At 46.7% G+C, this 27,247-nt stretch overlaps 4 protein-coding genes and 3 long non-coding RNA genes across 48 annotated transcripts in view; 4 read left to right on the forward strand and 3 right to left on the reverse strand.

Moving 5' to 3' along the window:
- The window catches only part of LOC127061099 (uncharacterized), a 34,128-nt gene extending 30,701 nt beyond the window's left edge, over nucleotides 1-3,427 (forward strand). The window contains exon 7 of the mRNA XM_050987379.1: nucleotides 3,390-3,427. Within this exon, the coding sequence (XP_050843336.1) occupies nucleotides 3,390-3,427 (38 nt within the window). The remainder of the gene's footprint in view (nucleotides 1-3,389) is intronic.
- Nucleotides 3,428-4,308: 881 nt separating this feature from the next.
- LOC115485154 (skin secretory protein xP2-like) lies at nucleotides 4,309-6,656 on the reverse strand. Of its 18 annotated transcripts, none has more exons than XM_050987349.1 (7): nucleotides 6,474-6,656; nucleotides 6,354-6,415; nucleotides 5,519-5,638; nucleotides 5,336-5,455; nucleotides 5,041-5,277; nucleotides 4,919-4,981; nucleotides 4,309-4,676 (listed from the first exon to the last, which is right to left on the reverse strand). In XM_050987349.1, the coding sequence occupies exons 2-7, from the start codon at nucleotides 6,382-6,384 to the stop codon at nucleotides 4,309-4,311; spliced, it is 939 nt and encodes a 312-aa protein (XP_050843306.1). In that variant the 5' UTR covers nucleotides 6,385-6,415; nucleotides 6,474-6,656. The 18 variants fall into 18 exon arrangements, 17 of the variants coding, with proteins under 17 accessions (XP_050843306.1, XP_050843308.1, XP_050843300.1 ...); XM_050987351.1 differs by having other exon boundaries at nucleotides 5,336-5,397; nucleotides 5,519-5,696; XM_050987343.1 differs by having other exon boundaries at nucleotides 5,519-5,696.
- A 147-nt stretch (nucleotides 6,657-6,803) lies between these two features.
- On the forward strand, nucleotides 6,804-10,084 carry LOC127061092 (uncharacterized). Its single transcript, XR_007780545.1, has 3 exons — nucleotides 6,804-7,248; nucleotides 7,633-7,756; nucleotides 8,059-10,084. It is a non-coding gene; the product is annotated as an uncharacterized LOC127061092 (long non-coding RNA).
- A 1,097-nt stretch (nucleotides 10,085-11,181) lies between these two features.
- LOC127061016 (uncharacterized) lies at nucleotides 11,182-13,187 on the reverse strand. The gene is made up of 2 exons (XR_007780413.1): nucleotides 13,047-13,187; nucleotides 11,182-12,870 (listed from the first exon to the last, which is right to left on the reverse strand). It is a non-coding gene; the product is annotated as an uncharacterized LOC127061016 (long non-coding RNA).
- Nucleotides 13,048-14,555, forward strand: LOC127061015 (uncharacterized). The gene is made up of 3 exons (XR_007780412.1): nucleotides 13,048-13,174; nucleotides 13,532-13,765; nucleotides 13,828-14,555. It is a non-coding gene; the product is annotated as an uncharacterized LOC127061015 (long non-coding RNA).
- A 138-nt stretch (nucleotides 14,556-14,693) lies between these two features.
- Nucleotides 14,694-19,655, reverse strand: TXNL1 (thioredoxin like 1). Its single transcript, XM_009099653.4, has 8 exons — nucleotides 19,432-19,655; nucleotides 18,214-18,310; nucleotides 17,734-17,907; nucleotides 17,366-17,488; nucleotides 16,926-16,995; nucleotides 16,242-16,414; nucleotides 15,921-16,025; nucleotides 14,694-14,941 (listed from the first exon to the last, which is right to left on the reverse strand). The coding sequence occupies exons 1-8, from the start codon at nucleotides 19,527-19,529 to the stop codon at nucleotides 14,912-14,914; spliced, it is 870 nt and encodes a 289-aa protein (XP_009097901.3). The 5' UTR covers nucleotides 19,530-19,655; the 3' UTR covers nucleotides 14,694-14,911.
- Nucleotides 19,656-20,334: 679 nt separating this feature from the next.
- The window catches only part of WDR7 (WD repeat domain 7), a 38,066-nt gene continuing 31,153 nt past the window's right edge, over nucleotides 20,335-27,247 (forward strand). For all 25 annotated transcript variants that reach the window (XR_007780395.1, XR_007780402.1, XR_007780401.1 and 22 more), the window contains exons 1-6: nucleotides 20,335-20,465; nucleotides 24,780-24,948; nucleotides 25,610-25,716; nucleotides 26,137-26,215; nucleotides 26,334-26,508; nucleotides 27,080-27,156. Coding sequence is in view for 5 of the 25 variants with exons in the window: in XM_050986606.1 (XP_050842563.1) it covers nucleotides 24,793-24,948; nucleotides 25,610-25,716; nucleotides 26,137-26,215; nucleotides 26,334-26,508; nucleotides 27,080-27,156 (594 nt within the window). In the remaining 20 variants the exon portion in view is untranslated. The remainder of the gene's footprint in view (nucleotides 20,466-24,779; nucleotides 24,949-25,609; nucleotides 25,717-26,136; nucleotides 26,216-26,333; nucleotides 26,509-27,079; nucleotides 27,157-27,247) is intronic.

Consider the following 27,247-nt stretch of genomic DNA (forward strand, 5'->3'; position numbering starts at 1 on the left):
TAATCCAGGACACTCAGTCAGGAAGTGTGGGGGCGAGTTTGGAACACGCTAAATCTTGGTGCATTTTGGGGGGTGTGCCCGAGGTGCATGAGGCTCTCCTTCAAAGCCTTTGTGCTCATTCCCAGGATTTCCAGGGGCAATTCCACAATTTTCACCCACCACAGCCCCCGGGAGTGCAGGAAGCATCCCCAGAACCCCCTGCCGTTGCAGGGATTCTTGGAAGCAGTCCCGGATGGGCTGGGAAAGCAGCAGTTTTCCCAGAAAGAACCAGCTGCAAATTGGGGGCTCCCGGTGAGAGAGCTGGAAGGTGCTGCCAGGTGTGTGCGACTTCCTACCTGGAACGGGGCCACGGGCTGGAAAATGAGCGCGGGAGGGAAGGAGGGAAGGAGGGGATGGAGGCAGCGGCACGGCGGCGAGCTGGAGCGTGGGTAATGCAATTCCACATGCTCTGCTGGCGCTGCCGAGCAGGCCAAGCTGCACTAATCCCTGCCGATACCTGCGGGGAGGAGACGGGCAGCAGCTGCTGGGACACCGAGGGGCACGGGGAGAGTGCCCAGCCTGTCCCCAAGCCGGGTGGCACAGGGGCACACAGAGCCTCGGACAGAGGGGCTCTGCATGAGCTGCTAAATGAGAGGGATTGCTGCGGGAATGTCCTGCTCCGGGCTGGGAGGGCGTTCACTCCTTCATTCCAGAGCCTCTCGGCTCCTTACAGGGCTGGGTGCTGTTCACACCTCATCATTCCTGGCCCTGGGAGGATTTTCCAAAGCGTGCTCAGTGCCTGGACTTGATCCAGATGGAGATCTCTGCGTGAGCAGCGGCTCGAACCAAAGAGTTTGGAATTCATGGAATTGTGGTGGAATTACAGGGGAAATGAGGTGACTCCAGAGAGCTCTATCTCATGTTGGAGATGTTAGAAAGTTCTGTAAAGTTGGGATCTAGGGATGGGTCATTTCCATCTGGAGATCTGTGGGATCCAGGGCTGAATCATTTCCCATGGAGCAATCTCTGGGATCCAGGGCTGGATCATTTCCCATGGAGCAATCTCTGGGATCCAGGGCTGGATCATTTCCATCTGGAGCAATCTCTGGGATCCAGGGCTGGATCATTTCCCATGGAGCAATCTCTGGGATCCAGGGCTGGATCATTTCCATCTGGAGCAATCTCTGGGATCCAGGGCTGGATCATTTCCCATGGAGCAATCTCTGGGATCCAGGGCTGGATCATTCCCATGGAGCAATCTCTGGGATCCAGGGCTGGATCATTTCCCATGGAGCAATCTCTGGGATCCAGGGCTGGATCATTTCCATCTGGAGCAATCTCTGGGATCCAGGGCTGGATCATTTCCATCTGGAGCAATCTCTGGGATCCAGGGCTGGATCATTTCCATCTGGAGCAATCTCTGGGATCCAGGGCTGGATCATTTCCATCTGGAGCAATCTCTGGGATCCAGGGCTGGATCATTTCCATCTGGAGCAATCTCTGGGATCCAGGGCTGGATCATTTCCCATGGAGCAATCTCTGGGATCCAGGGCTGGATCATTTCCATCTGGAGCAATCTCTGGGATCCAGGGCTGGATCATTTCCATCTGGAGCAATCTCTGGGATCCAGGGCTGGATCATTTCCATGGAGCAATCTCTGGGATCCAGGGCTGGATCATTTCCATCTGGAGCAATCTCTGGGATCCAGGGCTGGATCATTTCCATCTGGAGCAATCTCTGGGATCCAGGGCTGGATCATTTCCATCTGGAGCAATCTCTGGGATCCAGGGCTGGATCATTTCCCATGGAGCAATCTCTGGGATCCAGGGCTGGATCATTTCCATCTGGAGCAATCTCTGGGATCCAGGGCTGGATCATTTCCATCTGGAGCAATCTCTGGGATCCAGGGCTGGATCATTTCCCATGGAGCAATCTCTGGGATCCAGGGCTGGATCATTTCCATCTGGAGCAATCTCTGGGATCCAGGGCTGGATCATTTCCATCTGGAGCAATCTCTGGGATCCAGGGCTGGATCATTTCCCATGGGAGCAATCTCTGGGATCCAGGGCTGGATCATTTCCATCTGGAGATCTGTGGGATCCAGGGCTGAATCATTTCCCATGGAGCAATCTCTGGGATCCAGGGCTGGATCATTTCCATCTGGAGCAATCTCTGGGATCCAGGGCTGGATCATTTCCATCTGGAGCAATCTCTGGGATCCAGGGCTGGATCATTTCCCATGGAGCAATCTCTGGGATCCAGGGCTGGATCATTTCCATCTGGAGCAATCTCTGGGATCCAGGGCTGGATCATTTCCATCTGGAGCAATCTCTGGGATCCAGGGCTGGATCATTTCCCATGGAGCAATCTCTGGGATCCAGGGCTGGATCATTTCCCATGGAGCAATCTGTGGGATCCAGGGCTGGATCATTTCCCATGGAGCAATCTCTGGGATCCAGGGCTGGATCATTTCCATCTGGAGCAATCTCTGGGATCCAGGGCTGGATCATTTCCATCTGGAGCAATCTCTGGGATCCAGGGCTGGATCATTTCCATCTGGAGCAATCTCTGGGATCCAGGGCTGGATCATTTCCATCTGGAGCAATCTCTGGGATCCAGGGCTGGATCATTTCCATCTGGAGCAATCTCTGGGATCCAGGGCTGGATCATTTCCCATGGAGCAATCTCTGGGATCCAGGGCTGGATCATTTCCATCTGGAGCAATCTCTGGGATCCAGGGCTGGATCATTTCCCATGGAGCAATCTCTGGGATCCAGGGCTGGATCATTTCCATCTGGAGCAATCTCTGGGATCCAGGGCTGGATCATTTCCATCTGGAGCAATCTCTGGGATCCAGGGCTGGAAGTTTCTCCTCTTTTCGTGCTTTTCCCACCAGCCCCCGCGTTCCCGCTCCCGATTCCCAGGAAAGCCGCGGCGGCGCTGCCGGATGATGTGCGCGGGATAAAGGCGGCATTTAGAGGATGGCGCACTAATTGCTGTAGGAATCCAATCGCAGCATTGGAGCAGTGGGAGCGCAGAGCCTCTCCCTGTAATGAGCAGCCTCCAAAGGAGGCGGCTGTGCCGCCTTCCCGGGACTGGGGCTGCGTTCGGAGGCTGCTGAGCCGGGAATTGTCATTCCCTGTTCCACGAGCCATTGGCTCCTGCTCGGCGCTCGGCAGGGCTTGGGGACAGCCTGGCTGCCGCAGCCGCGCCCCTGCAGGTGCCACAACGATGGCCATGGAGCGTTTGGGAAGCTGCTCCTTCCTTCCTTCCTTCCCTGCCTGGTCAGGGAGCCGGGAGCTGCACGTCCCCGGCAGGGCAGAGCCCCCTTGGGCAGCCTGGCAGCTGCAGCTGGCGAGCCCTGCAAAGGTCAGAGAATACATTAAAGTGTCTCCCGGCCACCTCGGCAGATGCCGCGGGCTCTTCCGAGGCCGCCACCTCGGGCTAAGCTGCCCCGGCAGCCGCAGGCCCTGGGCTCCGCCTCCCCGGGGAGCCGGGCGGGACATCCCGCTCCTGCCGGGGGCTGCTGTGGGACAGGGCGGCCGAAAGGCACCTCTGGAAATGGGAAATATTCCGGAGAATTAAGGGCTCCAGATCCTGCTTCCAGCTCTGAGCTCATGCCAGAAAGGCAGCTCTGGAAATGGAAAATATTCCAGAGAATTAAGGGCTCCAGATCCTGCTTCCAGCTCTGAGCTCATGCCAGAAAGGCAGCTCTGGAAATGGAAAATATTCCAGAGAATTAAGGGCTCCAGATCCTGCTTCCAGCTCTGAGCTCATGCCAGAAAGGCAGCTCTGGAAATGGAAAATATTCCAGAGAATTAAGGGCTCCAGATCGTGCCTCCAGCTCTGAGCCGGGCTAATGAGGTGATATCGAACTGATAAGGAGCCCTCCCGTTATCAGCAGCCCAGGTTGGTGTTTCCAGTGTTGTTCCCTATGGGAAATGGAGCTCTGAGTGCCAGAGCTCTGCTGGAGCCCTGGAGAATCGTGGGGACTGTCGGTTCGTGGAGTGCCACCCGTGCCAGGCAGGGACACGCAGGGAAAGGCTCCGTCCCCAAGCCCGTGGCTCTTTGTGCCAGCCCTCCCAGCTCCACGTGTTTACATTCCTTCTGCTTAATATTTCTGCGATCTTCTCTGGCATCATCCACTCGGAATTTTTCTCCTCCCACTTCACACCTCGGCGGAGCCTTCTGGTCCCGCAGCAGATGCATTGTGAGGCTTCTCCTTCTCCGGCTCCCGCATATGCTCCATTAAAAGTGTTTGTTTCTTTGAGCGCCTCCCAGTTGGGATGTGACAAAAAAAAAATCCCAAAAAACCCTCCCAACTTTTTTTTATTTTGGCCCGGGCTCGGCAGCCCCCGGCCCCGCGGCGAGGAGCTCCAGGCGCGGGGTCCCCGTGTCACCCCGCCCGCTCGGTGCCAGCGATTTCCTCCCGTCCTCGCCGTGCGCTGGCACCCAAAGATAGAAATGGGGCTGCGCATCCCCTGCGCGGCGGGAACATGGTGGGAGGTGCCAGCTGGGAGCGCAGGAACCGGCTTGGAGCCGTTGCCTAGCGATGGGGGGAGCGCGGGCAGGCTGGCAGCAATGCCAACCCCCAGCTGGCACCGGCACGGGGTGCTCCCAGGGGAGAGGGCACGGAGGGGTCACCCCGAGGGACACTGCTCTGCATCCCTGCCAGGGCCGGGCAGCGCCCGTGCCACCTTCCAGAGGGTGGCAATGGCTGCTCTCCATCCATCCCTGTGCCAGGCAGCGCCCGTGCCACCTTCCAGAGGGTGGCAATGGCTGCTCTCCATCCCTGTGCCAGGCAGTGCCCGTGCCACCTTCCAGAGGGTGACAATGGCTGCTCTCCATCCATCCCTGTGCCAGGGCAGTGCCTGTGCCACCTTCCAGAGGGTGGCAATGGCTGCTCTCCATCCCTGTGCCAGGGCAGTGCCTGTGCCACCTTCCAGAGGGTGGCAATGGCTGCTCTCCATCCCTCCCTGTGCCAGGGCAGTGCCCGTGCCACCTTCCAGAGGGTGGCAATGGCTGCTCTCCATCCCTGTGCCAGGGCAGTGCCTGTGCCACCTTCCAGAGGGTGACAATGGCTGCTCTCCATCCCTGTGCCAGGCAGTGCCTGTGCCACCTTCCAGAGGGTGGCAATGGCTGCTCTCCATCCCTGTGCCAGGCAGTGCCCGTGCCACCTTCCAGAGGGTGGCAATGGCTGCTCTCCATCCCTGTGCCAGGCAGTGCCCGTGCCACCTTCCAGAGGGTGGCAATGGCTGCTCTCCATCCATCCCTGTGCCAGGGCAGTGCCCGTGCCACCTTCCAGAGGGTGGCAATGGCTGCTCTCCATCCCTGTGCCAGGCAGTGCCCGTGTCACCTTCCAGAGGGTGGCAATGGCTGCTCTCCATCCATCCCTGTGCCAGGCAGTGCCTGTGCCACCTTCCAGAGGGTGGCAATGGCTGCTCTCCATCCCTGTGCCAGGCAGTGCCCGTGCCACCTTCCAGAGGGTGGCAATGGCTGCTCTCCATCCCTCCCTGTGCCAGGGCAGTGCCCGTGCCACCTTCCAGAGGGTGACAATGGCTGCTCTCCATCCCTGTGCCAGGCAGTGCCCGTGCCACCTTCCAGAGGGTGGCAATGGCTGCTCTCCATCCATCCCTGTGCCAGGCAGTGCCCGTGCCACCTTCCAGAGGGTGGCAATGGCTGCTCTCCATCCCTGTGCCAGGCAGTGCCCGTGCCACCTTCCAGAGGGTGGCAATGGCTGCTCTCCATCCCTCCTGTGCCAGGGCAGTGCCCGTGCCACCTTCCAGAGGGTGGCAATGGCTGCTCTCCATCCCTGTGCCAGGCAGTGCCTGTGCCACCTTCCAGAGGGTGGCAATGGCTGCTCTCCATCCCTGTGCCAGGGCAGTGCCCGTGCCACCTTCCAGAGGGTGGCAATGGCTGCTCTCCATCCCTGTGCCAGGGCAGTGCCTGTGCCACCTTCCAGAGGGTGGCAATGGCTGCTCTCCATCCCTGTGCCAGGCAGTGCCCGTGCCACCTTCCAGAGGGTGACAATGGCTGCTCTCCATCCCTGTGCCAGGGCAGTGCCTGTGCCACCTTCCAGAGGGTGGCAATGGCTGCTCTCCATCCCTGTGCCAGGCAGTGCCCGTGCCACCTTCCAGAGGGTGGCAATGGCTGCTCTCCATCCCTGTGCCAGGGCAGTGCCCGTGTCACCTTCCAGAGGGTGACAATGGCTGCTCTCCATCCCTGTGCCAGGGCAGTGCCTGTGTCACCTTCCAGAGGGTGACAATGGCTGCTCTCCATCCATCCCTGTGCCAGGGCAGTGCCTGTGCCACCTTCCAGAGGGTGGCAATGGCTGCTCTCCATCCATCCCTGTGCCAGGGCAGTGCCCGTGCCACCTTCCAGAGGGTGGCAATGGCTGCTCTCCATCCATCCCTGTGCCAGGCAGTGCCCGTGCCACCTTCCAGAGGGTGACAATGGCTGCTCTCCATCCCTGTGCCAGGCAGTGCCCGTGCCACCTTCCAGAGGGTGACAATGGCTGCTCTCCATCCCTGCCTGATTTAATTCGTGCCCAATTTGGGGCTTTTCTGTCTCTTTTTAATCAACATTAAAATGAAATAAATTGAGAAATCACCTCCAATTTCCCCTTCCCTTTTCCCCTTCCTGTGTCCGTGTGAGTTATTGGGAGGGCTGATCTCGGTGGGAAGAATGTTAACAATAAAATAACAATTAAAATTTATTTAATTTAAATTAAATTAAATTAAATTAAATTAAATTAAATTAAATTAAATTAAATAAGATAAAATAAAACTAGAAATAGAAATGTAAAATTCCAAGCCCACCGAGGGTTTCAGCCATTGGGGCCTTTGCTCCTTCTCTGCAGCTCTGAGGCCTTTCCAGGGACAGGGGACAGGTTTGTGTCACCTCTCTGGGACACACAGGTTTGTGTCACCTCCCTAGGACACAGTCAGGGACAAATGAGTGTCCCAGGGAGGTGACACAAACCTGTGTCTCCTGTCCCCAAGTGTGTCCCGGGGAGGTGACACAAATGAGTGTCCCAAGGAGGTGACATAAATGTGTGCCTTGTGTCCCCGAGCGTGTCCTGGGGAGGTGACACAAATGTGTGTCCAGGGAGGTGACACAAGTGTCCTGTGTGTCCCCAGGTGTGTCCAGGGAGGTGACACAAGTGTCCTGTGTCCCAGGGGGGAGGTGACACTCACGGCTGTCCCAAGGGGAGGTGACACTCACGGCTGTCCCAGGGGGAGGTGACACTCACAGGTGTCCCAGGGGGAGGTGACACTCACAGGTGTCCCAAGGGGAGGTGACACTCATGGGTGTCCCAAGGGGAGGTGACACGGCTGTCCCAAGGGGTGGTGACACTCACAGGTGTCCCAGGGAGGTGACACACACGGCTGTCCCAAGGGGAGGTGACACTCACGGCTGTCCCAGGGGGAGGTGACACACACAGCTGTCCCAAGGGGAGGTGACACTCATGGGTGTCCCAGGCTGAGGTGACACTCACGGCTGTCCCAGAGGGGAGGTGACACTCACGGCTGTCCCAGGGGGGAGGTGACACTCACGGGTGTCCCAGGGAGGTGACACTCATGGGTGTCCCAGGCTGAGGTGACACACACGGGTGTCCCAGGGAGGTGACACACACGGGTGTCCCAAGGGGAGGTGACACTCACGGCTGTCCCAGGGGGGAGGTGACACTCACAGGTGTCCCAGGGGGAGGTGACACTCACGGGTGTCCCAAGGGGAGGTGACACTCACGGCTGTCCCAGGGAGGTGACACACTCAGGTGTCCCAGGGGGAGGTGACACACACAGGTGTCCCAGGGAGGTGACACACATGGGTGTCCCAAGGGGAGGTGACACTCACGGCTGTCCCAAGGGGTGGTGACACTCACAGGTGTCCCAAAAGGAGGTGACATGGGTGTCCCAGGGAGGTGACACTCACAGCTGTCCCAGGGGGAGGTGACACTCACGCCAGTCCCAGGGGGAGGTGACACTCACGGCTGTCCCAGGGGGGAGGTGACACTCACAGGTGTCCCAAGGGGAGGTGACACTCACAGCTGTCCCAGGGGGGAGGTGACACTCACAGGTGTCCCAAGGGGAGGTGACACTCACGGGTGTCCCAAGGGGAGGTGACACTCACGGGTGTCGCGTGTCCCCAGCACTCGCGGCCTGCAGCGCCCCCTGGTGGAGCGGAGCGCTCACAGCAGCCGCAGGGACCGCCCTCATTAATTAATGCTAATTAAATCATTAATTAAAATCATTAATGATCAATTCCAATCCAATAAAATCACCCTCAACAAAACCAAAAAAGGTTAAAAAAAATTAAAAAATAAAAATTTTCACGTCATTAATTCCTTAAAATCCTGAATTATCAATGAAATATTAATCCATTATTAATGATTAATTAATAGTGTTAATTAAATCTATTAATCGATTACTAATTCAATTATTAGGCACTAATTCCCAGCCAGCCATTCTACTTCTTAATTATAACTATTAGTATTAATTATATTATTAATTCTTATTATTAATTATAATTAAGGGGTAATTGTTAATGATGCGATTATTAGCAGCTAATTAATTAAAGATAATTCCACAAATAATGATTTTATTCTAATTATTTCCTACTTGAAATGATAATTATTCATTCCTAATTAGGCCATTATTAATGAGTTATTAATTCCTCGTGGTTCATCAATAATTAATTACTGATCAATAATTAATCGTGGCATAAAGACTAATTAATAAAGAATTAATTGATAATGACAAATTAATCACTTCTAAATCATTAATTAGTTCTTTACCTAAATAATAATCAGGTAATTAATTATTAATTGCTAATTAACTAGATATTAATAAGCAATTAATGACGATCTATTAATAACTAATAATTATGGAACGAATGATTTCAGAGTTAATAATCACTAATTAGCTAATTAATCATTAGGTTTAAAATCCCTTAGCTAATTAGAGAATTCCCTAATTATTAATTAATCAGCTAGCGGATTAATTCGCCAATTATTAACTCTGCCGGTCCTGAATTAATTAATAATTATGAAATGAATTTCCAATCAAGAAGAAATTAAATTATTATTAATTATTAATAATTAATAATCAATTAATGATTAATTGCCTCATAATTAATGAGGTAATTAAATGCGAATCGTTAATTGGCAATTAACCCGGAAATAAAATATTAACGGCGGAATAATTAATTGATAATTAGTAATTAATATTTATTGGCCCAGTTAATTATTAATCAGCGATTAATTATTAATGAGCAGCTAATAATGAGGCATTGAAGAAATGGTGCCTAATTAATATTCAATGAGCCAATTAAGGCTTTAATTCATGCCATTATTGGCTAATTAATTACTGGTTATTAACCAGGCAATTATTAATTAACGGCCAATAGGGGATTAATTAGTAATTAATTATTTAATGAATGATCCATCAATCATTTTTTAATTGATTTTGATTTGATTTGATTTCAATTTTTAAATTTCTCCACTTTATTTTCATCCATTTTCATTTCACTTCACCCAATAAAATTTCATTTTTTAATTCATTTTATTCCATTTTTATTTCAATTTTTATTTCATTTTTTAATTCATTTTTATTCCATTTTTATTTCATTTTTAATTCCTTTTGAATTCATTTTTATTTCATTTTTTATTTCATTTTTATTTCATTTTTATTTCATTTTCTTTGCTTTTATTTCATTTGATTTTTAATTTTTTTAATATTTTCTATTAATTTCCCTCACTTTCCTTTTTTAAACTTCTTTGGTTTTTATTTTTTATTTTATTTTATTTCTCTTTAGTTTTTATTTGACTTTCTTTTTATTCCCTTTTATCACTAATTTATTTCTTTTAATTTACTTTATTTTTCTTTCATTCAATTCTTGATCCCTTTCTTTCACTTTAGCTTTTATTTTATTATTAAATTATTTCTTAATTTATTTTATTTGGAATTTTTTACTTTAATTTTTTAAAATCATTTTTATTTTTAATATTTTATTTCCTCCCTTTTTTTCATTTTCATTACTTTCAATGTTTATTTCACTTCAATTTGATTTTACTTTACATTTAATTTAATTTATTTTATTTTATTTTTATAATTTTATTTTATTTTTATTATTTTATTATTTTATTATATTTTATTTTATTAATTTCAATTTATTTTATTTATTTAATTTATTTATTTTTTATTTATGTTATTTCATTTTATTTCAATTTATTTTTTTCTATCCCAACTTTATTGATTTTTCTTCCTTGTGGGGTCCATTTTTATTTTATTTTTATTTTATTTTTATTTTATTTTTATTTTATTTTATTTTATTTTATTTTATTTTATTTTTAGTATTTTATTTTTAAATACTTTTATTTTATTATTTTATTTTAGTTTAATTTTTATTTCATTTCATTTCATTTCATTTTTATTATTTTCTTATTTTATTTTATTCTATTTTATTTCATTTTATTTTATTTTAATTTCTTCATTTCATTTCTCATTTTCAGGAGATTTTTTTAGGGTTTTTCAAAGTTTTTTCCCTTCTTTCAAATGATTTCCTTTTAAAATCTTTTAAACCAATTTTCATTTTTATTTTGTTTGGGTTTTTTATTTGATTTAATTTCTATTTTATGTTTAATATTTCCTGGGAAGGTTTTGAACATTTGGTTATTTTGAATTCATTTTCCATTTTTAAATTTTGATTATTCTGCTGGGTTTATTTTGTTATTTTTAATTTTACTTCAATGTTTTATTTTTATTTTTTGTGGTTTTTTCTGCTTTTATTTCAATTTTCAATTATTTTTTCCATTTTTGGGGAGCTTTTATAATTTTACTGCTTTTAAATTTTATTTTTTGTGGGTTTTTCTTTGTGCTTTTGTTGCTATTTTTATTCTTTTTAAATTTGGGGTATTTTAATTTCATTTTATTTTTATTTTTCGTCGGGTTTTTTTCCCTATTTTTATTTTTGGGGGAGGTTTCATTTTTAATTTAATTTTAATTTGAATTATTTCTATTTCCATTCGATGGGTTTTTTATTATTTTATGGGATTTCCTATTTATTTCTCTTTTTAAATTATTTATTCCATTTTGAAATCATTTTTATTTGGTGGGGTTGATTTTTGGTGTATTTTCTTTATTTTTTATTATTTTGGTTTTCCTTTATTTCATTTTGATTTTTATTTTATTTTGATTTATCTTTATTTTGATTCCTCTTTATTTCATTTTGATTTCTCTTTATTTCATTTTGGTTTTTCTTTTCTATTTTATTTTTCTGGGTTTGTTTTTTTTTTTTTTTAATCTTTTTTCTATTTTTCCATTCCTCTGATTTTTAAATCTTTTTTTAAAATAATTTTAAAAAATAATTTTTAATTTTGTGTGTCAAAATAAAATAACCAAATTGAAAGATTTCTCCCACTAAATGTTTGTACATCTATAAGAAATATTCCCATTTCTGTGTCAATCTAGAATAAACAATTAGTGGGTCCAGCTATAATTAATAGATAATCTGCATAGCAATCAATTATCAATAGGTAATACAGATTTGTGTAGAGAAGGTCAGTCTGGGATAAGAAATATGAAATAAATAAGAAGAAATATGAAATAAATATGAATAAATATGAAATAAATAAGAAATCTATCTGTGCATCAACCTACAAGAAATATTTGGGTATCCACCTGTAATCAATATTTCTATTTCTGTATCAATCTATAATCAATATTTCTATTTGGGTATCAATCTCTAATCAATATTTCTATTTGGGTATCAATCTCTAATCAATATTTCTCTGTGTGTATCAATCTCCAATCAATATTTCTGTGTATGTATCAATCTCTAATCAATATTTCCATTTCTGTATCAAACCACAATAAATTGTGGATCAATTAATAATATTCTATGAGTGTATCAACCTATAATAAACATTTCTAGGTGTGTATCAATCTCTAATCAATATTTCTATTTGTGTTTCAATCTATAATATTGTACTCACCTCTATTCATATTTCTATTTCTATACCAATCTGCCATAAACATTTCTCTGTGTGTATCAATCTATAATCAATATATCTCTGTGTGTAGCAATCTATAAGCAATATTTCTATTTCTGTATCAGTCTATAATCAATATTTCTATGTATGTATCAACCTACAATAAACTCTTCCATGTGTGTATCAATCTGTAACCAATATTTCTATGTGTGTATCAATCTACCATAAACACTTCTAGGTGTGTATCAATCTATAATCAATATTTCTCTTTCTATACCAATCTACCATAAACACCTCTCTGTGTGTATCAATCTATAATCAATATTTCTCTTTGGGTTTTAGACTACAATAAACATGTTGCACTCACCTCTATTCATATTTCTCTGTGTGTATCAATCTAGAATCAATATTTCTCTTTGTGTATCAATAAACATATTGTAATCACCCCTAATCATATTTCTATTTGTGTATCAATCTATAATAAACACTTTGTGTGTATCAATCTGCAATCAATATTTTAATTTGTGTATCAATCTACCATAAACACTTCTAGGTGTGTATCAATCTCTAATCAATATTTCTATTTCTGTATCAATCTATAATAAATACTTGTATGTGTGTATCAATCTCTAATCAATATTTCTATTTCTGTATCAATCTATAATAAATACTTGTATGTGTGCATCAATCTCTAATCAATATTTCTATTTGTGCATCAAACTATAATAAAGTGTGGATCAATTAATAATACTCTATGAGTGTATCAACCTATAATAAACACTTCTAGGTGTGTATCAATCTCTAATCAATATTTCTCTTTCTGTATCAATCTACAATAAACACATTGCACTCACCTCTATTCATATTTCTATTTCTATACCAATCTGCCATAAACACTTCTCTGTGTGTATCAATCTCTAATCAGTATTTCTATTTCTGTATCAATCTATAATCAATATTTCTATTTATGTTTCAAACTATAATAAAGATATTGTACTCACCTCTATTCATATTTCTATTTCTGTATCAGTCTATAATCAATATTTCTAGGTGTGTACCAATCTACAATAAATACTTCTGTGTGTATCAATCTATAATCAATATTTCTATGTGTGTATCAATCTACAATAAACTCTTCCATGTGTGTATCAATCTATAATCAATATTTCTCTGTGTGTATCAATCTACCATAAACACTTCTAGGTGTGGATCAATCTCTAATCAATATTTCTATTTGTGCATCAAACAGCAATAAATTTTGGATCAATTAATAATATTCTATGTGTGTATCAACCTATAATAAACGCTTCTATATGTGCATCAATCTATAATCAATATTTCTATTTCTGTATCATTCTACAATAAACACTTCTAGGTGTGTACCAATCTCTAATCAATATATCTCTGTGTGTAGCAATCTATAAGCAATATTTCTATTTCTGTATCAGTCTATAATCAATATTCTATGTATGTATCAACCTACAATAAACACTTCTAGGTGTGTATCAATCTGTAACCAATATTTCTATGTGTGTATCAATCTACCATAAACACTTCTAGGTGTGTATCAATCTATAATCAATATTTCTATTTCTATACCAATCTACCATAAACACCTCTCTGTGTGTATCAATCTATAATCAATATTTCTCTTTGGGTTTTAGACTACAATAAACATGTTGTACTCACCCCTAATCATATTTCTATTTGTGTATGAATCTATAATAAACACTTTGTGTGTATCAATCTATAATCAATATTTCTATTTGTGTATCAATCTATAATAAACACTTTGTGTGTATCAATCTATAATCAATATTTCTATTTGTGTATCAATCTATAATAAACTCTTCTAGGTGTGTATCAATCTATAATCAATATTTCTCTTTGTGTTTCAAACTATAATAAACATATTGCACTCACCTCTATTCATATTTCTATATGTGTATCAATTTATAATCAATATTTTATTTGGGTATCAATCTATAATAAACACTTGGGTGTGTATCAGTCTATAATCAATATTTCTATGTGTGTATCAATCTCTAATCAATATTTCTATTTCTGTATCAATCTATAATCAATATTTCTATTTATGTTTCAAACTATAATAAACATATTGTACTCACCTCTATTCATATTTCTCTGTGTGCATCAATCTCTAATCAATATTTCTATTTCTGTATCAATCTCTAATCAATATTTCTATTTCTGTATCAATCTCTAATCAATATTTCTCTTTGTGTATCAATGCAAAGAAATGGCCACAAATCAATTTGATGGACACAAATCAGGTTCCTCCTCTCTGCTCCCAGGGATGAACCCGTGGGGTTCCTGCTCTGCAGGGTTTGGGGGGATGAACCCCAAATGTCAGCCAGAGCCTGCACTCTGTGCTGGGGGTTATGGGATGAACCCCAAATGTCAGCCAGAGCCTGCACTCTGTGCTGGGGTTTATGGGATGAACCCCAAATGTCAGCCAGAGCCTGCACTCTGTGCTGGGGTTTATGGGATGAACCCCAAATGTCAGCCAGAGCCTGCACTCTGTGCTGGGGTTTTGGGGTTCCTGCTCTGCAGGGTTTGGGGGGGATGAACCCCAAATGTCAGCCAGAGCCTGTGCTGTGCTTTTAGGGATGAGGCTGGAGCTCCAACCCCACTGGCACGTGCAGCTCTGGGGGCAGCCTTGGGAACCTCAAGGTTCCTGCAGGGACAAAATGCACCTGGGCAAAAGTCAGAGCTTTTATTTACACATCCAGCAGCAGCAGGAGCAGCAGGAGGAGGAGGAGGAGGAGGAGATGAGGAAGAAGCTCCAGCTAAAGCAATGATTTATTGGGAATGGCAGCAAATCAAAGGGACAGTCCCTGCTTGTGGTCAGCACTTATCCAGGAATGCAGAGAGGGAAGAGGGCCTTCCAGTGGCTGTCCTTCTGTCCTTCTGTCCTTCCTAGTGGCTCTCTCCCTTTTTGCCCACTACCTGTGGGAGGAAAGAGCACAGTGAACCCCAGGCTAGGCTCAGCTTTGGGCTTAGCCAGGCCGGGCTTACAGCCTCAACCCAGCTCAGGCCAGCCTGGCACCCAGCAGAAACATCCTTCCTCCCTCAATTCCTCTTTCTTCCTTCCCTCCAAAATTCACTTTTCCTCTTTTTATCCCCTCAAAAATCCCCATTTCCACCCCAAAATTCTCAATTTCCCACCCCGAAAAATTCTCTTTTCTTTTCCCCGAAATTCCCTTTTTCTCCCATCAAAATTCCCTTTTTTCCCCCACCCCAAATCCCCATTTGTTGGGATTTTGGGGAGAAAAGGGGAATTTGGGGGGGGAAAAATGAAGTATTGTACAGGGGGAAAATGGTTTTGTTGAGGAAATGAAAAAAAAAATGGGAAAAAGGGAGAAAAAAGGCAGGAAAATGGGGAGAAAGGAGAAAAATGGGGATTTGGGGGAAAAATGGGAATAAAGAGGCAAAAAAAAGGGGAAAAGTAGAAAAAACAGGAGAAAAAGGGGGAAAGATGGGAAAAATATTGGAAAAGATGGAAATTGGGAAAAAAATGGGAAATAATGGGAAGAGAATGGGAAATGGCAAAAAAATAAAGGAAAATAATGAGAAGAGAATGGGAAAAGAATGGGAAATGGCCAAAAAAATTGGAAAAGAATGTGCAAAAGGGGGACCTGAGCATTCAGCTCCTGGGAAATGGGACAGGATTTGGGAAAGAGAGGGGCTGAAGGAGCAGGGAGAGGAGGGAAGGCTGAGCTGATGAGGCAGGAGAGGCTCTGGATCAAGAGCTAAACTCCAATTTGGCAGCCCCTCGTGTGTTCAGCTCTTTCCATTTCTTTGTACCAAGGTGATCACTGAAAGCTTGCAGAAAGCTCAGGAAAAGCCAGGACAAAGCCCCACATGTGGCCCTGAGTGTGACAGCAATGGTGTCCCCAAGTGTTTGCTCCCCCAGCAAGGCACTCACTCGTTTGAAGTCGTTCATGTTGGTGGCCTGCACTGGAGTGCCAATGAATGTGAAGTATGTGATTCTCGTCGTCTCTTCGTCACCATGATTGGACTGCACAAACAACTGCACGGGGGGAAAAGAGCCAAAAAAAGGATTGGCATGGCATGGCTGCATTGATACCTACAGCACAGCTGCTCCAGATGTGTGAGCTGAGCAAACAGCAGCGCTGTGACCCAGCCCCCCAGGCTCTGAGTACCAGTGACACTCACAGTGACACTGCCCAGCAGTGCCAGCCCCCTGGGCTCTGAGTACCAGTGACACTCCCCCTGTGGCACTCACAGTGACACTGTTGACGTTCTGGAACTTGACGTAGCGCAGCTGGACGATGCCATCCTCCCGGATGTCCTCGGGGCCCAGCTGCAGCGCCTGCGTGGGCTCGCTGCGCTCCGCCTCCTCAAAGTCCATGGAGCGTGGCAGGTTGATGAAGATCTTGATGGATTTGGGCCCCTGCCCTGGGACACAGACAGGGATGTGGGAATGGCAGGAGCCGGGCCAGGAGATTGGGCACACTGGGCTACTATAAGCCATGGGGAAGCTTGCAGTGAATCTCACTGCAGCCTGCAGTTGCAGCCAGGTGTCTCTCTGCAGGCTACCAACTATAAATACTTCTAATGAGTAGATCAAACTGCAATAAACACTGCTACCTGTGTATCAAACTAGAGTAAATATCTCTGTACCAATCTACAAGAAATATTTCCATTTGTGTGTCAAACTACAACCACTGTTTGCATATCAATCGACAGTAAATCTATGTGTGCATCAAATGATAAGAAATACTTTTACAACAAATCCTTCTAGTTGTCAATAAACACTTTGATTTGTGTATCAATGTATAAGAAATACTTCTCTGTGTGTATCAAACGATAAGAAATACTTGGTGCATCAATCTATAAGAAATCCTTTGATTTGTATGTCAAATCTCTGCCTGTCAGTCAGAGAAATAATTCTACCTGCAGCACTCACCATTGTCTGGCCCCTGAAGTTTCATAGAGTAAAGCTTGACAGGCTGACTAAAAGCTACAGTGATAAGCAGCTGTGGAGGAAAAAAAAACCACAATTACACACTGGTTTAGCTGTGGAGGAAAAAAACCACAGTTACACACTGGTTTCTGCACTAGGAACCAACTCAGCTCAGGAGACAGGGAAAAGGCAGCTCTGGAATAGAATGTGGGCACTGCCCCCTGCTCCACACATCCTGCCCTTATTGCCCAGGAAATGCTCCTGTGCCTGGATCCATGGCCAGCACACCCTCTCCTGCAGGCTCCCAGCCCCTCAGGAGGAGATCCCTGGATCCATGGCCAGCACACCCTCTCCTGCAGGCTCCCAGCCCCTCAGGAGGAGATCCCTGGATCCATGGCCAGCACACCCTCTCCTGCAGACCCCTGGAGCCATGTCCAGCACACCTGCTCGTCGCAGTCGGACTCCAGGTAGGAGGAGTCCTTGCGCAGGCAGTTCTCGAAGCCGTGCTCGTCGCTCTCGTTGAGGCACTCGCAGCCAGCCTTGTTGATGAAGGGCAGCAGATCCATCTGGGGACAGAGAGCACAGCTGTTCACAGCTGGGACAGCCACGGCATGGCACACAGAATGACCAGGGAGATTCTTCATGCTTAGGAAACATCTACATGTCAATATTTACATTTTCTCTGGGAAAGAAAGCCCAGACAAGTGATTTTCTTGGGCAGCACTGCCTGAAATCCAACTATTTGAAAACCGTGGATTTTCAACACCCGAGCTACACAAGCATCCCCATAAAGCTCTGGGGAGATACTCACATATCCTTTAGGGATGTCTGTGTCTTCGCTGTTGCCAGGATCGTTCTCCAGGTGCTGTTTGATTTTGTCCTCCAAGCCCACGGCATCTGCTCCCTGGTACTGGTCGATCCTCACTTTGTTCCGGAAGAACAGGAACGTGGGCGTCGCTGAGATGTTGTTGGTGGCAGCCGTGCCCTGGGAGCAGATGTCAGACCCCATCAGTGCTTCAGTCAGTCTCACCTGCACCACTGACAGCTACCTAGTCCCATAGTTCTCCCTAGGAGGGATTTAGCTCTCCTGGTTTGGGACAGGTCACTGGTAGGGCTCCTGTGCTGCAGCAGGCACAGCGAGAGGCACAGACACCACTGGAGCCTTTCCCTCTCCATTCCCTGGTTCTCCTGTCCCATCCTGCCCCAGCCCTTTCCCAGGCAGGAAGGTTCTGGAGCCTTTCCCTCCCCTCTCCCCATTCCCTGGGCAGCAGGAGGGCTCTGGAGCACACACCTGGCACTGGTGCACGTCCACCTCCAGGAACGTTGCCTGTGGGTATTTGTTGCTCAGGGCGTTGAAGGCGGGCGCGATCCGCAGGCAAGGGCCGCACCTGTGGGCAGAGGGACATTCCCACTCAATTCTACTCCTGGTTTCTTTTTTGGGATTAGAAAGTTCCTGCTCTTCCTGAGAGCCTGCTGGAAAATCAGCCTCTCTCTACCTGGCTGCCAGCTGCTGATACAATGAAGGATGACATTTGGGAATCTGCAATTTATTGTCTTTATTTACAATAAAGTGTTACAAAGGAGGGCAAAAAAAATACTCCTATCATTAGTCCATCCTGGGAAAAAATTATATTGACATACAACTTAAATATTTCATGGTCAACATTGTTCCCACAATAAATCTCATTTACGCCTGTAACCAGTTATTCCCATATTTATTTGGCCCTGGGAGGACAGAGTTGGTTTCATTGCATTGCCTTGGATGAAAATGTGTATTTTTTACAAAAGTGTAGCAAGTGCTCAGCTGCACCAATTCCTGTAAAGGGAGTTTCTCACTGAGAAAGAGAAACAAAAAGTGGAATACAAAAAACCCGACGTAGAAAATTGGCAAAAAACCACACATAACTAAGAGGCAGCAGCCACAAAATAATGAGGTGCCCTATGAACCCCCAAAGCCCCGAGATTATCACTACTCTCCCTAATTTCATAAATTAACGGGAGTAATTCAGATGTCGAGGTTTATTTGGTGACAAATTCGTTCCGATTTCACCACAGTCGCACCGCCCTGCTGAGCAGGGGAAAAAGGATAATCTACTTGTCCTGGGCAAAAGGGGTGCGGATCCAACCAAGTTTTATGGGACAAAAGATGTTTTCCCAAGTTTTTAGATGGTTTCAGTGTTGTCCGTGCCTTGTTCCCATCAGTTTCCTGCCCTTTAACGGGGCTTTAAACCAGCGCAGCCCCCGCTCCCTCAGAGCGCCTGAGACTGGTCCGCGGGCAGTGGGTTCGGCGGGAAAACCGGGAATTTATCCCAGGAGCCGGGAACACGGTGTTAAAAATCACGGAACTTAGAAAGGCGTTGATGCTGTGGCTGCACTGACGCGTTCCGGAGCGCCCCTCACGCTACAAACCGCGCCGGGGAACCCCCAATAAAACCAGGGGAACAGCGGAGCCCTTCCCGGAGCCTGAGGCGGGAGGGGCGCGCAGGAGCCGCACCCCGCCCTCACTCACCCCCTCATGGTGAACTTCACCACGGCCAGGCGGGAGCCGGCGGCGCTCAGCTCGGGCTGGAACTCGGTGTCGTTGGCGATCACCTTCACGCCCGCCATGGCCGCGGGCCCCGGTGGCGGTGCCGGGTGCGATGTGCAGCGTCACGGCGGGCAGGACGCCCGGCATGCACCGCTAGGACGGGCGCAGGCGCGGCCGCCCCGCTCCGCTCCCGCCCGGCCGCCATCTTGGGGCAGGGCAGCGCGGGGAGCAGCGACGCCGCCGGCCGCCATCTTGGGAACGGGCAAGCCGTGAGGGCGCGACGCCCCGGCGGCCATTTTGGGAACGGGCAAGCGCGGGAATTCCGTGAGGGGAGACGGGACTTTCAATATCAACATAAAAATGTACTATTAGTTTCGTCCTCAACTCGGTTTTTTGGTGACGTTATGGGGATGGCCCTTCTGTCTTGCAGGCAGAACTGATGTCAATTTTTGTCACTTTACTTAAATTATGGTTTTTTAATAAAGTCGCGCTGTCGCGATACGGAAAAGAATTCTGAAATAAACGCTGAAGCCAAAAAGGGGGAAAGAAGAGATAAGTGCTAGTAATCACCACAAAACAAAACCAAAATTAAATCCAGGAGTTTCTCCGCTCCCATTTGCAGCGTCATTCCCGACAATTTCCCAACGTACTTTAGAACACAACATAATGTCACTTCAAGATGTCTCATAATTCCGCGTTTTCTGCTAAACACCAGAAATATCCCCAGCATTCTAGTCTCGCCTGCTGTAACTCAAAAGCCTCGCAGCAATCGCTAATTTATGAATTTTTAAGCAAGTAATCACCGGTTGCTTCCCTGCGCGCCCTCAGCGTCACCCGGGGGTTTCCACGGCGGCGGCACCTTGCCGTCAAGCGCGCCGGCCGGAGCTTTGCGTCAGTGTCGCGGGACGCGCTGTCATCCGGCCGCTGCCGCACCGAGCGCGGCGGGGCCGCGGCGCCCGGGACACGTGAGGGCCGGGACAGCCACCGGCACCGGGACTGACACCGGGACAGAACAGGTGCGACCGGGGACCGGGGCAGGAGAGCGGCTGGCTGCCAGCGGGAGCGTGGGGCGAGCCCGCGGCTGTCCGCAGGCCCCGCAGCATCCGCTGCGCCGGGAGCGCTGAGGAGGCTGCGGCAGCGGGAGGCGCGGGGAGCCGGGCGTTCCGGGACCGACACTCGGCCGGGCCGGAGCCCAGGGAACCCAGAGATCCCGGGACAGCGGTAACGGAGCAGGATGGGGTTTGGAATTCCGTCAGGGTTCCGCTCAAAGCGAGCACCGGGTTATTAATGGATGGAGGTTTCCATCGCTGCTAACGGAGCTTAACCTAAGGAGAGGCTCCTGGCAGGAATGGATCCGTTGGGGGGATTAAATTCCTTTTAATGCCGATTTTTTGCTACCTCGCCGCCTTCCCCGGTTTTATTTCCCTTTCCTATGCCAGACCGGGTGCTCTCGGCACCCAGGGATGGGATTTGGAGCGTTCCAGCTGCTTTGGATAACTGTCCCTTGTGACAGTTCGAAACAGGAGAAATTACTGTGGCTTCAGTGTCTCATCAAATTAAGCACCGGGAAAACCTGCAAGTGGCTTCCGAAGGTGTTAATTAACTCCAGTCTCGTGTCCCAAATTAGTGTTTTGTTCTCTGTGTAGGTTTGGAAGCTCCTGCATACCCAGGGAAGGTGTTCTCATTGTATTCTCCCTCCCTCAAAGGTCCCTTCTCTCCATCCCTAAGTAACAACTAGAAAGTCTAACCTGTCATTAAATTTAAAATCATTGCATTTTCCTAAAATGCATAAATAGCCCATTCATAGCTATGTTATACTATTTAACACTATTTAGTGCTGTTTATTTGTATTTTGGGGGCAGATTATTGGAGTGTGCACACATATCCTGGGATGAGTTCATTCCTTGCTGGAAATACAAATATTTGGGAAGAGCTACAGAAGTGCGGTTCCTTCTGTTTCACCTCTTCCTCCCGTGGGTTTGTTCTGTCTGGGGGCTTTTCTGGCTGTAAAAAATCCACGCTGGGGATTTCTGGGTAGACAGCTTGCAAAGGGGTTTGGCTGAGTCTTGGATTCAGTGTACTTGAAAAATCAGTTTAGTGGCTTTACTGAAATAGGAACTGATCCGGGATTATTACATGTGCCTAAGTGCCACCTTCAAGCAGAGCAGCTCAAAGAGTCACTGGGTTGTTCTGCCAGGTTAACACATTAGTTAACAGTTTTTTGATTCATTTCCTCATTTAAATAATTGCTTTCTGTTGAAATATTTTAAAAACCCTGGTTTTGGAAGGTGTTTTCCACGTGCCTGCTTCATTGTGTTTGGGGAGGAAAACCAGGATTTTGGCAGTTGTGGACAGAGACAAATTTACAAGTATTACGAGGAGGAACTGCGCTCGTGGCATCTCCATTTTCTGTTTGCAAGTTCCCTTTTCAGCAGGACACAGAGGGTTTGGGGCAGTTCTGAGTGGTGGCAGTTGGTGTGCAGTGATTCCCTGCCTGCTTTTGGGCCCCTTTGGCACTGGGGCAGTGCTGATTTGCTCCTGTACTTTGTCATCACTGATGTCAAAAAATGGAATTATTGATTGTTTTCAGACAAAAAGGGATTTTGGTGCTGCCAGGGGCTGCACTTGGTGTGTGCTGGGGCTGAGCTCTGCAATCCAAATTCCTGGGGAATTAAGATGTGGCTTTTCCTGAAAAGGAAGTTCTTTATGAAGGCCTTACGCTGCCACAGTCAAAAACTAGAAGGAAAGAGGTAGTTTTTGTTTTTCCTCTCTCTCCCAGAGCCTTGCTGTGAAATATTCTGAGAGCTGCCTTTGAAATGGGACTGTCAGGGGGTTGGTAATGTGGTTTCTGCATGGAAAATCTGGTGTCTCTTAGGGTTAGTTGTGTCCTAGTGCTTTTGTGTGTTGTGCTACCCTCCTGTACGTTCCTTTTGAAAATTCTCTTTATTCAGAGTGTGTGGGTTGGGAAGTGCTCACAAGTGGCTTTAAATGCAGAGTTGTTAAGTGCAGGATCTCAAGCAGCAATGCTGGCCCCAGCAGGGGACTTTCTGCGTTTATTTAAAAATGCAGCTGTTTTTGACAGCCCAGTGACACAAGAACACTGTGACCTGTTCCCTGAACTGGGAGCAGTAGGACAGCAGAAGGGATTTTTGTGTTGCTCGTTGGTGTTTCTCAGCTCTGCTTTAGTCATTTTTGGTTTGTTTCCTCACAGAAATGGACTGGGTATTTCTGTTTGCTGTGGGCGGTTTTGTTCTTGTTGTTGATATTTGCATTTTGTTCTGCTGCATCTGGACACTTTATTCCTGCTTTTATTCCATTACTATAATGATTTCCCTGCAAATGAAGCCTGGTTTAATTGTAGCTCTTGGTTTATTTAAAATGTTGTTTAAAATGCTGAATTAATTTCTCTTCCTGTGTTGTGATGGTCTAGACAGAGCAATTGATCCAGCATTGCATAACAATTAACTCTGCAGGGCCAGGTGTGGTTTGCAATGGGCAGAAACACTGGATTTTTGGTCTTTATTGATCCTGATCATCACATTCGAGCTCTTAATTAAATAGCTTTTAGTGAGGATGGGCCACTGGGCTGCCAGAAAAGAGCTGTTTCCCTGGGAAGGGTCATTTGATGTGATATCACTGATTCGGTGCTGTGGATTTTGTGGAAACCCCAGAGCTGATCGCTGGCTTGTCAGGAGCCTCCCGGGAGCCATGTGTAATCCTTAGCCATTCATTACCCTGCCCTTGCTCGCTCCCTTCCCCCTTTTTTCCACGCACACAGTCACGTTCCAGTTCTCTGGCTGCAGAGGGTGGCAGCACTCACCAAACGGAGCAACAACTCCTGTGCTTTTACAGGCATGAGAAATGACAGGGATTCCTGTTGGGATAGATCCGGGTGCTGGCACAGGTTGTGCAGGTCGGAGTGACCTTTTATTTTTCTGTCATAATTCAGATTTTTTCCCTCTGAAGTGCTGTGAAACAGGTTTACAGACCTGTGAAAACCCCGTGGATATAGCTATTAAAAACCCCACAAAACCACACATCCTTTAAAATAGTTCTTCCCCGAATCCTGCCTGTTTTGGTGTGCTCATGCTCCTCTAAATCAGAGCTCTGCTTTGAGCTGGGGTGAGTCCAGAGCAGAAACCTCCACAAGATAATCCACAAGGAGTGTTTGGTTATTAATTTAACACGACCTTTTCACCGATAAGAAAACCTCAGTTCTAAAAGCGTGGAAGTGCTGGGCAAGCTGGGAATGTTGCTACCATAAACAGAGGGTTGTTGTGGGGTTTAAATCTTGTGCAAATTCAAGTGGGTTTTATTGCCACAACTTGAGTTTCTATTCCCAGTCTTTGAGACCGTTTTGGCCCAGGGACAAGTGAAATTCCACAGTGTTTTTTGTGTCAATATGTTCAGAATATCCAAAACGTTGCTGTAAAGATAGTGCTGGACCCATTTCCTGCTGGAGAGTGGCCAGCACCCAGTTTGTCAGTGGATTATACAAGGCTGATTTCACCTAAGGCAGGATATTCCATATTCCAACATGAACGTCTGTGTAGCAGGGACATAACAACATCAGGGGAATAAAAACCGCTTCAGCCTCAGGGCTTAAAACATTTGTAACTTCAAAATTACTCTCAAAAGAGGGGTTTGGGCAAAAATCCTTGTGTGCTCAGGGATGTGCTGTTCGGCCCTCACCTTTTACTCTTGGTTTGAAGGATAATATTTTGGATTTTGAGAGACTGCAGCCTTCGCTCCCACCCCCATAATGTAAATAAACAGCACCATTGCCTCATACCTGGGGGGTCATGTCTGTCTGTCCGTCTGCTGCTCCCCATCTGCTGCATCCTGGGATCTCCCAAATGTGAGGGGAAAATGGTGGGAACCATCAGGGGGCAGAACGGCAGGGACAGGAGGGGACAAGGTGGCAGAAACATGAGGGGGAAAGATGGTAGAAATATGAGGGGAAAAGAGCAGGAAATGTGAAGGAAAAGATGGCAAAACCATGAGGGGAAAAGAGCAGGAAATATGAGGGGGAAAAGATGGCAGAAATATGAGGGAAAAAGAGCAGGAAATGTGAGGGGGAAAGAGCAGGAAACGTGAGGGGAAAAGAACGGGAAACCTGAGAGGGAAAGAGCAGGAAACGTGAGGGGAAAAGAGCAGGAAACGTGAGGGGAAAAGAGCAGGAAACCTGAGAGGGAAAGAGCAGGAAACGTGAGGGGAAAAGAGCGGGAAACATGAGGGGAAAAAAGCAGGAGACGTGAGGGAAGGAGCAGGAGACGTGAGGGAAGGAGCAGCCCGGGCAGGGCTGATGCTGTGCGCTGTTGGGGTTGCAGGCGCGCGGCGGCCATGGCCGGGAACAGCCTGGTGCTGCCGATCGTGCTGTGGGGCCGGCGCGCCCCCACGCACTGCGTGTCCTCCCTGCTGCTCGTGGATGGCTCTGTCATCGTCACCGGCTGCCACGACGGGCAGATCTGCCTCTGGGACCTGGCTCCTGACCTGCAGGTAATGGAGGCACAATGCCCCCTCGGCCTGTCCTGCCTCTCCCCGTGCTCGGGCAGCTGCTCCGCCCTGCCCACAGCGCTTACACCTTACAAAGAGCGCGTTTGGCTCTCGGGCTTCCTACAGGAGCAGCACCTTTTTAAACTCGTTCCAATGCTGCAAACTGGTTGTTTTCTAGTTGAGCTGCTTAATATTGTGTTGTGAAAAGGAGCTCCTTCCCAATACCCAATCTGGCAGTGGGAAGCCATTCCCCCTTTTCCTGGCACTCCATTCCCTGTCCCAAGTCCCTCTCCAGCTCTCTCAGAGCCCCTTTTGGCACTAGAAGGGGCTCTGAGGTCTCCCCTTATTTATGGATTTATGGGAAAAACTCTTAATGTGCAACACAGTCTTTTATATTTGGCCAAACTCAATTTAAATTGAATTGAGCCAAATTCAGCTCCTGATTTGTAAATATTTTGGAGCAGTTTGCAAAATGCTTTTTCCTCCCAAATTCTTATTCCTGTGTGAAGTAAAAAATCTTCCAAGATGATCCATCCACTGCTGAGTTAAGTAACTGTGTGTGCACATATTAATGCATATATAACATATGAAGTAGAAAGCTGGGATATGGATATTCTGGTCATTTGTGTGATTTTGACTCCCTGTTTTCTTTCCCTGCTCCCAGATCAATCCCAGAGCTCTGCTCTTTGGTCATACAGCCTCAGTTACTTGTTTATCCAAGGCCTCAGCTTCCAGTGAAAAGCAATATATAGTGAGTGCATCAGAGAGTGGGTGAGTTTCCAAGTGTTTATTATTATTAAGTGCAATAATGGGAATTTGTGCCCAGTTTATCCATATATTCAACATTGTGTTTGATTTTTATCCTCAAGAGAAAATTCCTCAGCAAGTACATTTTATTTTTTGATTGGTTTGATTTATTAATCAGAGAGCAGCAGTTAAGTGGTAGAAGCAGGTAGAAGGGGGTAATGGCTGCTCATTTGAACTCCTGCAGGTTCTGTAATTTATCCTCACAGCAAACAGGAGGTTGTGTGGATTTAGGAGGACTGGAAGGTCCAGTTGATTTTGAGTTTCTCTAAATACAGCTGACCTAATCCCTAATAAATGGTTGAAGGGAAGTTCCCTGCAGTGTGAAGGGTTTGAAGTGCTGGAAGCCTGGCCTGTTTTCCATGTGGTGTTTTCCCTGTGTTTCAGGGAGATGTGCCTGTGGGATGTGAACGATGGGAGGTGCATCGAGTTCACCAAGCTGGCCTGTGCACACACGGGCATCCAGGTGAGCGTGGGAGCAGTGGCAGGGAGGGAAGTGGCTTTGGGAAACACACCTCAGGGCCTGGATGGTTTCATGCCTGTCCTGCAGGGATTCTAATCTGTGTCTGCCCCCATCCCTGCAGTTCTACCAGTTCACGGTCGGCACGCAGCGGGAAGGGAGGCTCCTGTGCCATGGGCATTACCCTGAAATTCTGGTGGTGGATGCAACCAGCCTTGAGGTTCTTTACTCGCTGATATCCAAGATCTCTCCTGACTGGATCAGCTCCATGGCCATCATCCGCTCCAACAGGACACAAGGTGATTGTTTCTTGTGGCAGGGACACCTTCCCCTGTGTCCCAGGCTGCTCCAGGCACTGTCCAGCCTGGCCTTGGGCACTGCTTCCCTGGGAATCCTGGATCAGCTGCAGTGTCACCTGGGCACAGACTGGGTTGGTTCTGCTCACTGTGTGAGTTTGGTGGGCTTTAATTTCTGGCAGACGAGTGTCTTGTTGGGGTGTTCCTGTTGTGGAGAGTGGAATTCCTGAGAGGTGTGGGGAACACTGAGGAGAAAATCCCGACTAAAGGACGGGATTTTTTTCTCTTGAGTTAAGGCTCAGCAAGCTGTAAACTGGGCATTCCCAAAATCCTGGCGTGGGAAAGCTCAGCTCTTATCCCCAGAACAAATAAATTGCTGGGACAGCTGGCAATGAGCTCTGCTATGAAGGGTTTCCTGCTAGTGCCTTTCACTTATTCCTTGTTCCATCTTGACAAATAACCATTCCATCTGGAAGCACACGCTCCGGGAATGCTTGGATCAGGCTTTCATTTATGCTCAGCTGTGCCCAGGTGAGGAGCTCTCTGTGCCTGAGGCTCATTTTGTGTTTCCCAGAGGACACTGTCGTGGCTGTGTCCGTGACTGGCATCCTGAAGGTCTGGATCATCACCTCCGAAGTCAGTCGGATGCAGGTAGGCACAGGCTGCTGGATTAGTGGCAATTCCTGGTGGGATGGAGGGTTCTGGTCCTGATATTCTGACCAATTTCCAAATGAAGTGTAGG

The sequence above is a fragment of the Serinus canaria genome, chromosome Z, assembly GCF_022539315.1.
Source record: "Serinus canaria isolate serCan28SL12 chromosome Z, serCan2020, whole genome shotgun sequence".
Classification (NCBI taxonomy): Eukaryota; Metazoa; Chordata; class Aves; order Passeriformes; family Fringillidae; genus Serinus; species Serinus canaria.